The sequence below is a fragment of the Ursus americanus genome, chromosome 33 (genome assembly GCF_024610735.1).
Source record: "Ursus americanus isolate L20-20 chromosome 33, mUrsAme1.1.p, whole genome shotgun sequence".
Taxonomy (NCBI): domain Eukaryota; kingdom Metazoa; phylum Chordata; class Mammalia; order Carnivora; family Ursidae; genus Ursus; species Ursus americanus.
Genome location: NC_142159.1, coordinates 11,504,254 through 11,516,759, shown reverse-complemented (window position 1 = coordinate 11,516,759; position 12,506 = coordinate 11,504,254). Strand labels below are relative to the sequence as shown.

Below are 12,506 nucleotides of genomic sequence, written 5' to 3'. Positions count from 1 at the left end.
TGAAAGACTTTGACCAGATGATCTCTGCTTGACTCTGCTTCCAGGGAAGGTTCCTGGGCATTGGCCAACTGGTCCTGCCTCCTTTCTTCTTCTTCTTCTTTTTTTTAAAGATTGATTGATGAGAGAGAGAAAGAGCACAAGCAAGCCAAATGGCAGGCAGAGGGAGAAGCAGACTCCCCACTGAGCAGGGAGCCCAACACAGGGCTCAATCCCGGGACCCTGGGATCACGACCTGAGCCAAAGACAGATGCTTAACTGACTGAGCCACCCAGGCGCCCCCTGTCTCCTTTCTTCTGCAGAATGGGCAAGAACTATTCAATTTCAGAATTAGGATTAAATGATTCCATATGTTATTATCCTGCCTATTAATTATTCCTGACCTCATAAGCACCCCCCTTCCTAGTAGAGGTGGATATAGGGAGCAGTCTTTCTGCTACTATCATTTATCCATTCAAAAATGGGCTGGGATCTACTATGTGCCTGCCTGTTCCTGTGTTAAGCCCTGGGGATTCAACAGTACATAAGACACAGTCTTTGGACCCTACAGAAAGGACAGTTGAGTGCAGGAAGCAGGTGGTATGGACCAGGAAACAGGACAGGCTTTATAAGTTGGCAGAGGTGGCACTTTCACAAAATCACAAGAAGGCCTCTTTTTGTTGTTTGTTTTTGAAATACTACTTTTGATTGATATCTATGATCATTTTGGAAATTAATTTCTTGGGAAAATATTTTGGTACAAACAACAATAAAAGCTAAATTTAACAGTCCTAACATTTCATCTGCAAGGACTTTTCTTATAATTTAATGCTTTCACAGCTCCTGAAAAGAATTAAGTCAAATGATCAATACGTATTATTTTTTATGTACACCAAAGTCACACATTTATTAAATCAGCATGCAAGTAATTACCTTTCATTGGGAATTCATATTCACTTTATAGGTCTGGAGTAGTTTGTTTATTTATTTATGAGTAGACTATTTAAATAGACCTGTTGGTGAAGGCATTAACCCATGCCGTTATTTAAAATATATCCTGGGGGTACCTAGGTGGCTCAGCTGGTTAAGCATCTGCCTTGTTAAGCATCTGCCTTTGACTCAGGTCATGATCTCAGGGTCCTGGGATGTGAGCCCTGTGTCAGGCTCCCTGCTCAGTGGGGAGTTGGCTTCTCTCTCTGCCCCTCCCCCACCCCTCGTGCACTCTCCCTCTCTCAAATAAATAAATAAATAAATAAAATGTTTAAAAATAAAATATATCCTGAAGGATAAAGGCAAAAGATTACGGACTATACTATACTAAGTATCTACAAAATAGAATAAAACAAAATTAAGTAAAGAAGAAAGCTATTGAACTTAAAACTACTTAGTCGACCACATGAAAGAAGCCTGTGCTGTGTAACAATAGATGCTTATAACATAAGCCACTAGACAACACTAACGCATGCGAAAGTGGTGGCTCTAATGATACGATTATAACCTAGATACAGATAGTTTTCTCATGTTCTTTGATTAAGCTGAGGTGGAACATACCTGGGTAACTCTTTCTCAGTCATGTCAGGTGATAGTTCCATTGACATTTAATTTTTTTAATTTTTATTTTTTCCATTGACGTTTATTAAATTTTCAGCAAGTCTTTTTTTTTAGATTAATTTATTTTGGAGGGAGGGAGCACAGAGTGGGGAGTGAGGGAGGGAGAGAGAATCTCAAGCAGACTCCCTGCTTAGCTGTGGAGCTCAATTCAGGGCTGGAGCCCACAACCCTGAGATCATGACCGGAGCCAAAATCAAGAGCCAGACACTTAACCAACTGAGCCATGCAGGCACCCCTTTCAGTAAGTCTGTTATGGCAGCCAGAGCACAGGATTACATGCTTCCTTAACATTATCTTTTTATTTTTTTATTACTTGTATGCATTTTATTTTTATTTATTTATTGAAACTCAATTAGCCAACATACAGTACATCATTATTTTTTAAAGATGTATTTATTTATTTATTTGTCAGAGAGAGAGAGAGAGAGCACGTAAGCAAGGGGAGCTGCAGGCAGAGGGGGAAGCAGGCTCCCCGCTGAGCAAGGAGCTTGACTCAGGGCTGGATCCCAGGAACCAGGCATCACGACCCGAGCCAAAGGCAGATGCTTAACTGACTGAGCCACCCAGGTGTCCCCAGCAAGTCTTTTTAAATAATAGAGTAACCGAAGATTTAAGACTATCTCTTATCAAAAAATTGATTGTGAATATTCTCTGAAATTAATCTTTGTTAAAATATGAAGACTCACTCACATTTGAAAATTAGTAGTATGATAATTGGGTTACTTTTAAAATACAGATATCTGGGGACGCCTGGGTGGCTCAGTTGGTTGGGCATCTGCCTTCGGCTCAGGTCATGATCCCAGGGTCCTGGGATCAAGTCCTGCATTAGGCTCCCTGCTCGGCAGGGAGCCTGCTTCTCCCTCTGCCTGCTGCTCCCCCTGCTTGTGCGTGTTCACGCTCTCGCTCTCTCTGACAAATAAAATAAAATCTTTAAAAAATTTTTTTAATTAAAAAAATAAAATACAACTATCTGGGCCACCTTGCTGGCTCAGTCAGACATGCAACTCTTGATCAGGTTGTGAGTTCTTCGGTGTAGAGATTATTTAAAAAAAAAATCTTCAAAAAAAATCCATTGGAGAAAGCTGTACAAATGCACTGTTTGCCCTTGTAAATTTAAATCTTAGCACTACCACTGTGTTTCCAGTCAGGTTTGTCTTCCATTACCTGCATCAACTCTTCAAATCCTACCGGTTCTTCTCAGTCCTCCCTGTTCCCTCCCTCTTCATAGATGTTTTTCACAAAAAAATAGAAGCAATCAAGTAGATGTTTCCACCACCCATCAGTCTACTTCCTACCCACTAGTCCACACATTTATTCATTTAGATACCTATCCTTACCATAGATGTTTTAACAAAAGCATTTGGTCCTAATTTCAGAGAATACCCCCTAAATGCATCTGTCACATCATACCCAGATTCATTATCCATTAAATCTATTTTATGCCTTCTATATGCTTACCTTAAAATGTTATATGAAGCTGGGCAGTGGGGCGGAATAGAATTTTGGAGCACATCTCCAGAGTCCTAACTCCAGGGTGAATTTCATCCGGTAATTAACTCTCTTTAAGTCTGGTTTTTCAGAGTTAAGAAATCACACAACTTTTTAATCCCTCTCCCTCCCAAGTCAGGTTTCTAGAAGCTTTGAATTTTTCACTGTCCTTTGGCTGATGGCTTTGTTCCTCCTTTGAACAATTCCCCAGTCTGATTCTTAAGTATATATTAATGCAAATGAACTTAGTTCTTTTCTTGGGGACCGAGTTTAGGTAAGGAGGCAAGATCGATCCGTTAGTTACCCTTCAACCTGAGTCCTGGTCACAGTCTGACCCCTGACCCTAACCCAGCCCAAGCCCTGACCCCAGCCACAGACAGCCCTAACCCTGACATGGCAGTGACCCAGGCCATACCCTAACTCGGGACCACAACCTGACCCCCTGCTTCATTTCAGGTGGGAGTACGGATAGGCCGTGGGGATATGGGAGAAGGGTGGGGCAGGTAAGTTTGGGGGAGCTTCGGAATGATTTTCCCTGGCCTCCAGCTCCTCGAAGAGCCCAAGCCCGGCAAGCCACTCCAGACCCGAGGGACGAGGGCTCCGCCCACAGGCGAGACCGCGCAAGGGGCTGAAGAGAAGGCTCCGAGAAGCGGCGGAGTCATGCGCAGAGAGATGCCTCCGCTCCGCGCGCCGGGCGCAGCGTGCGGGGGCGGGACACCGGCGCGGCCCGACTCCCGATTGGCCGCAGGCGGGCAGAAAGGGGCGGGGCGGGGCGGGGCGGCGCGCGCTCTCAGGCGCGCGGCCTGGCGGGCGTGTAACGGCCGTTAGGGGAGCTGAGGGACTGAATTGCCGCCCGCGGCTGACGTGGTGGCCGCAGTCGGCGTCCCTGGGTGAGGGATTTCGCCGTCCGCTTTCGGCCCTACGTAAGTCCTCCTCCCCTCGGGAGCCCTTGTCGGGCTGGGAGATCCCGCCCCACCTTGGGGAGACCCGGAGGAGCCCCAGAAAAGCCCCAGACACTCGTGACCTACCTTCTTCTGGGGCCGCGGGAGAGCGAAGCGCATGCGCGGAGCTGTTAAGCCGTCCCCTTCTCCTCTGGGTCTCTCACTCGCTGGGCTTCCTAAAATAATGCCCCGCACACGCCCCCTCGCCACTCGCTCTCCTCCCTGCCCTCTGCGCGTGGCTTTCTCCATCGTTCACAGCCGTTGCTTTACCTTTGTAAAGGGTAGGCCCTGTGCCAGTCGCCGGGGGAGGGGACGGAGGGAAGCACGTTGCTTGCCTTCGCGGAGCAGACGGTCCCGGGAGAAGAGCAGACGTGAAGCGGGTGACGACTCGGTTCGCACTCCGTGGTGTGGGCTGGAGAAGTACACAGCACGAAGGCAGAAGGCGCCGGTGTAGTCCGAGAAGGCAGGGAGGCCTCCCTGTGGAAGGGAATTGGGGGCTGAGGGTTACAGGATGAATAGAGACTTACGGTTGGGGGACAAGACAGCTCTTGTGAAGGCGCTAGGCTGGAGTTTCCAAGCCCGCACGGGGTATTTGACGGTGTCAGGAAACATTTCCAGTTAACACAACTCGGGGATTGCTCCTGGTATCTAGTGGGTAGAAGTCAGGGCTGCTTCGAAACACCCGACTATGTGCAGGAGAGCCCCCCCCCCCCCCGCCCCCAGCAAAGACTTATCTGACCTAAAATGTCAGGAGCATCCGGATTGCCTAGAGCACCGTGCTCTAGACAAGGAGGAGCTGGTGCTTTGGATGGACTACAAGTTCAGTGGGTTACAGCGAATTTGTTCAGTAGCACTCCTTCACGGTAAAACAGGAAGATCAGAATCCCGTTTGTCTTTTACACCGGTATATTCCCACCACTTGGCACAGAGCCAGGTGAATAGTAGGCCCTCCGTAAATTTTGGTTGATGAATCGAATACTGTGTGCTAGGTAGGGACGGGTGATGATACCAGGATGATTAAGGTAACCATGCCTCATTACCTGCCCTTAGGCCTTGCAGGTTTTATAATAGTCTGGTGGTGGTGTAGGTATCAGGACTTTGTAAAGGCAACTTCTTGGGAAGGATTTGGCTTCTCTTTAGGTCTGGTTTAATGAATGATCGGGGTCGTGAAAATAGTGCGATGGTGTGAGATTCTTAATGTGCTTTTGTCAGCTGTGTATCCCTTCAAATCCTTTCCTGTCTTGATGTGGTTCTCAACAGCTGCCAAGTGTGACGTTCTGCCAAGTGTGAAGATTATAATTCTTCAAGGGGAGAAATACTTATAATAGTCAAAACCTAATTCTTGGGTGGCAATTCAGGAAATAGAGCCTGAGTGGTGACCAAGGGCAACATGAAGAAATTGTATGAGCTGTCCCTGCTCCTAACTACTTTGGGGCTTGCAGCTCTGGCTGTGTCTGAGGCAGAAACTCCAACTTCTGGTGCCTTCATAACTTCATTTCTTTTTGTCACACACAGGAAGAATGCTGACTAGACTCTCTGTAGCATTAGAGCACAGTCCTGTCTTTGAAGCCTCTTCCTAGCTATATGATCTTTACTTCTCTAAACCTTCATTTTTTTATCCATAAATAAGGGTAATAATAGTAACTGCCTTGTAAGTTTGATGTATTAAATATACATTTATTGTATATTTACATTGTAATAAATGTATATTACATTAAATATACATTTATTGTAAGCATTAAATATGGCATTATACCTGTAATAGAGTGTTTAGCACAGTGCTTTGTGGGTAGTAAGTACTCAATACATGTTAAATTTGTTGAATGAATACTTAGGTAGTTTAAAGGGCTTTGAAGATAGAAACCATCAATGTTGGGTGTTTCTTTTGTCTGCTTCCATTCACTGCTACCTTTCTTGGCTGTATAATTCGTTATTTTTGTTACTTTTTGTACATTCACTTCTCACTTTTATTTCAGGAAATCTTTATGTCTTTCAAATGGTCCTAAAAACTATCAGTAGCTCATCTACTTCTGAACTTAGTAGGAAAAAGTCAAGAATTATCTCTTCCAGGGGCGCCTGGGTGGCACAGCGGTTAAGCGTCTGCCTTTGGCTCAGGGCGTGATCCCGGCGTTATGGGATCGAGCCCCATGTCAGGCTCCTCTGCTATGAGCCTGCTTCTTCCTCTCCCACTCCCCCTGCTTGTGTTCCCTCTCTCACTGGCTGTCTCTCTCTCTGTCAAATAAATAAAATCTTAAAAAAAAAAAAAAAAAGAATTATCTCTTCCAGGGGCACCTGGGTGGCTCAGTTGGCTAAGCGTCCAGCTCTTGGTCTTGGCTCAGGTCTTGATCTGAGGGTTGTAGGTTTGTTTTTTTTTTTTTTTTAAGATTTTATTTATTTATTTGACAGAGACAGCCAGTGAGAGAGGGAACACAAGCAGGCAAAGTGGGAGAGGAAGAAGCAGGCTCCTAGTGGAGCGTGGAGCCCGATGTGGGACTTGATCCCAGGACCCTGGGATCACACCCTGAGCCGAAGGCAGATGCTTGACAACTGAGCCACCCAGGCGCCCCTGAAGGGGGTTGTGGGTTTGAGCCCTGCATTGGGCCCCATGCTGGGCTTGGAGCCTACTTAAGAAAAAAAAAAAGAATTATCTCTTCCGTACTGTTTTACTACTTGTGGGAGTTGTTTTTTTTTTAATTGAGATAAAATTCATGCACAATAAAAGTTTTATGTGTGTACAATTCACATCCACAAGGTTGTGCAGCCGCCACCACTATCTAATCTCAGAAGATTTTGATCACTCTGGAAAGAAACACCATATCCATTAGCAGTCACTCCCCATTTCCCCACCTCCCTCCTCTTAGTCCTTTGCAACCACTAATCTACTGTCTATATGGATTTGCCAGTTCTGGACATTTCATATAAATGGAATTTATCTATTTATCAGTTGATGGACATTTGAGTTGTTTCTGCTTTTTGGCTATTATAAATAATGCTACTATGAACATTCGTGTTCAAAATTTTGTGTGAACATATGTTTTTATTTCTCTTGAACATATACTTAGGAATGGAATTGCCGAGTTATAGAGTAACTCTGGGTGTTTTTTTTTTTTTTTTTAAGATTTTATTTATTTATTTGACAGAGAGAGAACACAAGCAGGGGGAGTGGGAGAGGAAGAAGCAGGCTTCCTGTTGAACGGGGAGCCGGGGATGCGGGCTTGATCCCAGGTCCCTGGGATCAGGCCCTGAGCCGAAAGCAGGTGCTTAACGACTGAGCCACCCAGGCGCCTCTAGAGTAACTCTGTTTAACCGAGAGTTTTTTTGTCATCCTGTTTTCAACTCCTCTGAATTTGGAAAGGTCTCAGAGTCCAGTGGACCTACTACCATTTTGTTATACCTTAAAGAAATGAATGAAGAAAGGGATTTTGATATTGACCATTTGATATCACTGCTAGGTAGATAATCTAATCCTTCTGTGTCGCCATTAACACACTAAATGATAATAGCTATAAATCGAAGCTTTTACCGAACAACTGTCTTTTGCCCACTATGTGAAGACCTGGGATTTCAGGGGATGGTACCATTTCTGTTGTAGATGCAGTGCAATTAGCAAAGGTTTGGGTTGTTGTTACTAAGAGAAAACTATAGAGGTCAGTAAAGCACATTAGAGAAATAGTACCCATATAGCCTTTGTTTTCTTACCAAAGTTGAATTTTACTTCTAAGAATTGTGATCTGTTGACTGAGTTTGTCCCAAACTCTTTGGGGGCTCTTGTAAATTCATTTTCTAAATTCATACTTTATCTTCCAGGGATGATCATATGCCACTTTTTATTGATTTAAACTACCTAGTAATAATTTAAAAAAAACCATAATTAAGCACTTAATATGCATCAGGCACTGTTGTGAGTTAATTCTAAATGAATTGGCGTGAATTAGGTCCTGTCTTTATCCTCATTTTTATTTATTTTTATTATTATTATTATTTTAAATAGGCTCTACACCCAGCATGGAGCCCAACACAGGGCTTGAACTCACAGCCCTGAGATCAAGACCTTAGCTGAGATAGAGTTGAACACTTAACTGACAGACCCAGCCAGGCACTCTTGTCCTCATTTTCATTTATTTTATTTTATTTTTTTAAGATTTATTTATTTGAGAGAGGGAGAGAGTGGGTGCATGCCCACAAGCTGGGGGAGGGACAGAGGGAGAGGGAAAGAGAGAATCTCAAGCAGGCTCGCTGCTGAATGCACAACCTGACACGGAGTTCCATCCACAACCTTGAGACCATGACTTGAGCCAAAATCAAGAGTCAGATGCCCAACCCACTGAGCCACCCAAGTGCCCCCATCCTCGTTTTAATTTTTATTTATTTATTTATTTTTAAAGATTTTATTTATTTATTTTTTTAAAAAAGATTTTATTTATTTATTTGACACAGATAGAGACAGCCAGCGACAGAGGGAACACAAGCAGGGGGAGTGGGACAGGAAGAAGCAGGCTCCCAGCAGAGGAGCCCGATGTGGGGCTCGATCCCGGAACGCCAGGATCACGCCCTGAGCATAAGGCAGATGCCCAACCGCTGTGCCACCCAGGCGCCCAGATTTTATTTATTTGAGAGAAAGAGAGTCAGAGATAGCATGAGTAAGGCAGAGAGGGAGAAGTAGACTCCCTGCTGAGCAGGGAGTCCGACATGGGACTTGATCCCAGGACCCTGGGATCATGACCTGAGCCGAAGTCAGATGCTTAACCAACTGAGCCACCCAGGCGCCCCCCCCCTCACTTTTATATGAAGGAACTGAGGTACAGAGATATTACAAAATTTGTGCAGGGTTACATAGCTAATTAAGTCAGACTTCAAACCCAAGCTGTCTGATCATAACTGCATACTCTGAACCACTTCCCTGTACTGCCACGCCTCTCAAGTACTATGGAAATATAAGATATTATTATTATTTGCTATTGTTAGTTACATTAATTAAAGCTTTTGTTTACACAGATAGTAATCAGACTTTTGCTGAATTCTCACAGCCTACCATTAGAATAAATATAAATGTTCTAAGAAGTAAGGAAATGGGAAGAAAATCTTATGTTCCCAGCTGAGACTTGGGGTTCTGCTTATGACCAAGAATTCTATTTGTGCATCATATAATTAGCTTTCATTACTGGAGGAGTTGGGGAATTTATGTTAATCATAATTGAAGTTATACTACTTCACTGTTGGTTTGGTTATTTAGTTCTTTCACTACCCCACTCTCTTCCTGTTTCCATGGCTAAGAAAATCCATAGTAAAGTTGTTTTTTTTTTTTTTAAGATTTTATGTATTTATTTGACAGAGAGACAGCCAGCGCGAGAGGGAACACAGCAGGGGGAGTGGGAGAGGAAGAAGCAGGCTCCCAGCAGAGCAGGGAGCCCGATCCCAGGACCCTGGGATCACGCCCTGAGCTGAAGGCAGATGCTTAACGACTGAGCCACCCAGGCGCCCCAATAGTAAAGTTTGTTAATTCAGAGTAATATTATGGGGCACCTGGGTGGCTTAGTTGGTTATGCGTCTGCCTTCAGCTCAGGTCATGATTCCAGGATCCTGGGATTGAGCCTGGAGTCATCAGACTCCCTGCTCACTGGGGAGCCTGCTTCTGCCTCTCCCTCTGCCCTTCCTCTCTACTCTTGCGTGCCTGTGCTCTCTCTCTCGCCCTCTCGCTCTCAAATAAATAAAAACCTTTACAAAAAAATAAAAGTAATATTATTTTTAATTTTTGCAACAGTTGAGGGGTTCTAGGACATATAGGATCAGTATTGGGAATCTTCATTTGGTTCTAGATTTTCTCTCCCTTACTTTAGGAAGAGAAGTAGGATGAAGTATTGGAAGTTGCTTTGCCTTAAACAATATCTTTAGGATGGGCGCCTAGGTAGCTCAGTTAGTTAAGCATCTGCCTTCGGCTCAGGTCATGATCCCAGCGTCCCAGGGGAACTGAGCCCCACGTTGGGCTCCCTGCTAAGCTGGGAAGTCTGCTTCTCCCTCTTCCTCCACACCCGCCCCCCGGCTCATGCTCTCTCTTCTCTCAAATAAATAAATACAATCTTTTTTAAAAAATATCTTTAGGAGTAAAACATGTGGAAGACGAATCCTGTGTGGTTTGGACAGTTTCAGCTGAATGGGAGCAAGTTACAAGGAATTAAAAGACAGTGGAGAGATCTGACTGGTTATTCCTTCATTCTACAGCTGGCTCAAATAACAGTGTTGATGGCCATGCAGGAGAAATACCCAAGTGAGAGGATCTCTCATGCCACTTCACCAGGTGAGTAGTCAAAGTTTTCTGACCTTTGGTCTGTGTTTTCATAACAGAAATTTCCTTTAAAGGAAATACTTAGCAAACAAACATTCACTGAAATGCTGGTATTTAAAGAACAAAAATAACATGACTCTATATTGAATAGAAAAACAGCCCTCTCCAAAAGAACAACTATTTATCTCTGGTCCTACATGGCTTCCAAGAAGACCACATGATATATTTGGGAGGGGAGGACACATGAAGGAACAGAATGACTTGGAACATAGTTCCATTTGAAATCAGAAAAACACAGCATAAATTACTGTGTTCTATGTTGTCTTTGTAGTCCTGTGGGTGGGTCAGTCATCTGCTAGCCCACAAAGATTGGAATTCTTCTTGGATGCCAACAGTCTCAGTTACGTTGTCACTAGAGACTCAGGAATTTATCTTTAGAATGGATTGACAAGACTTTGAAAGCTCAATACTAAGTGCATATATTTAGTATATATGTTAAACATATATAAATATATAAATAAATATATATATTCAGTAGACATATTAAGTAGATATGGTATATTTAAATAGAAAGTAGGATAGAAAGCTTTTTGAATTCTGGGGTATTTATGAAGAGAGGGGTACATTTTTTCAACTAAGGATATATTTTATTTAACTTTAAAATCCTGCAGTGCCTTACAGCAGACATTTATTAGATATTTGTTGTGTTCTCCTAGGAACTGCCTTGCATGGATTAAGTATTTTGAAAAGTGTTTGTTGAATCCGTTCAAGATGCCTTCAGCAAATATTTGTTGAACATCTGCTATATGCCATATACACTGTTTTAGGGCTGGATCGTATAATTTCACATGGCAGTTATGTTTTAACACACAAATTTTGGGGATGTAGCAATTTCTAACAAAACTCACTGGTTTTCTGATGGCTTTGTCTTCAGTAGTCTCTCATTCGATTATTTATGGTCTTAATATTTTGATAAAAAAGATGTTGGTGATAGGACATGTGACATAATACAAAAAAATTTCAGCTTTCAAACTTGAATTTTGAAATAAGCATAAGCCTCTATACCTATACCAAAATACATTTTTTTAAAAGTTTTATTTAAGTGATCTCTACACCCAGTATGGGGCTTGAACTCACAACCCCAGATCAAGAGTTGGATGCTTTACTGACTGAGCCAGCCAGACACCCTCCAAAATACATTTTTATTTTAGCAAATATCTCTTCAGAATTGATGTATGGAGTGAGGAGAGAGAAAAGTGGTACTGGTAAAGAATGGAAGATTAGTAGTAGTAACAAGAAGTAAGAGGCCAAGAAGATGGTAATAGAGGCCCTCAATCGAATTTCATTATTTTAAATGGCCTGGAAATTTGTCTACTGACTAGAGTGATAACACCATATAGACTTATCAAGAAGTCAAATTTCTTTCCTTCTAGCTAGAAATATACTTAGTACAGATGGTAACACCAGTTAATCTTACACTAATCGGTAGCTCTGATTGTTGGGTATGTCTTCTGTGAAAGATTATTATAGATTACTGCATGTATATAGATTCTTTCATATCAGACAGTGCACTGTGACCCTAAGAATAAGTCCTTGGGGGAAAGTTAGAGTGCCTTCAGTAGAAAGCAGAGGGTAGCAGAATTAGAGGAAAGTGAGTTAAAAATGATGGAAGAAGCACTAAAATTGGAAGAGAGAATAAAGTGATTTGTGTTCAAATATCATTTGCTTCCCACTAAGTCAAAGAGGCTGTAGAACCTTGTTTTCTGATTTCAACTAAAACTATGACATTTTAGATGGATAAGTAGCCATCATTACATTTTTGTCTATTTGTTTATGTGGATCGTGAGATACAGTTTAGAAAAATTACAGTGTTTTTTTTAACAATAAATACTAGTAAATCAAGCATTTATTGAATACTTTCTACCTACTAGCCCTCAAGTAGCAAGCTAATAAAGTTAAATAAATCTCTTCAGTCTTGTTTTGTCTTACCCACTCAGACATTTTAGTGGTTTCTTTGCATTGCACTCAAAATAGTCTTAAACTCTTCAGATTGACTTTTAAGACTTACCTTGATCTGCATTCACGCTGCCCACAGGGTACCCAGTTCAGTCAAACAATGGTTTCTTTCTTTCCTTCCTTCCTTCCTCCCTCCCTCCCTCCCTCCCTCCCTCCTTCCTCCCTTCCTCCCTTCCTCCCTTCCTTCCCTC

The 12,506-nt window shown here is 42.8% G+C and overlaps 1 protein-coding gene across 5 annotated transcripts in view; it reads left to right on the top strand.

The window, feature by feature from the left end:
* The first annotated feature begins 3,850 nt into the window (after positions 1 to 3,850).
* Positions 3,851 to 12,506, top strand: part of CEP85 (centrosomal protein 85) — a 32,289-nt gene continuing 23,633 nt past the window's right edge. For 3 of the 5 annotated variants that reach the window (XM_045782264.2, XM_045782263.2, XM_045782261.2), the window contains exons 1-2: positions 3,878 to 3,998; positions 10,116 to 10,311. In XM_045782264.2, the coding sequence (XP_045638220.2) occupies positions 10,125 to 10,311 (187 nt within the window). In that variant the 5' untranslated portion in view covers positions 3,878 to 3,998; positions 10,116 to 10,124. Of the gene's footprint in view, positions 3,999 to 10,115; positions 10,312 to 12,506 lie in introns of all 5 variants that reach the window. The other 2 variants (XM_045782262.2, XR_015722763.1) reach the window with 2 other exon arrangements.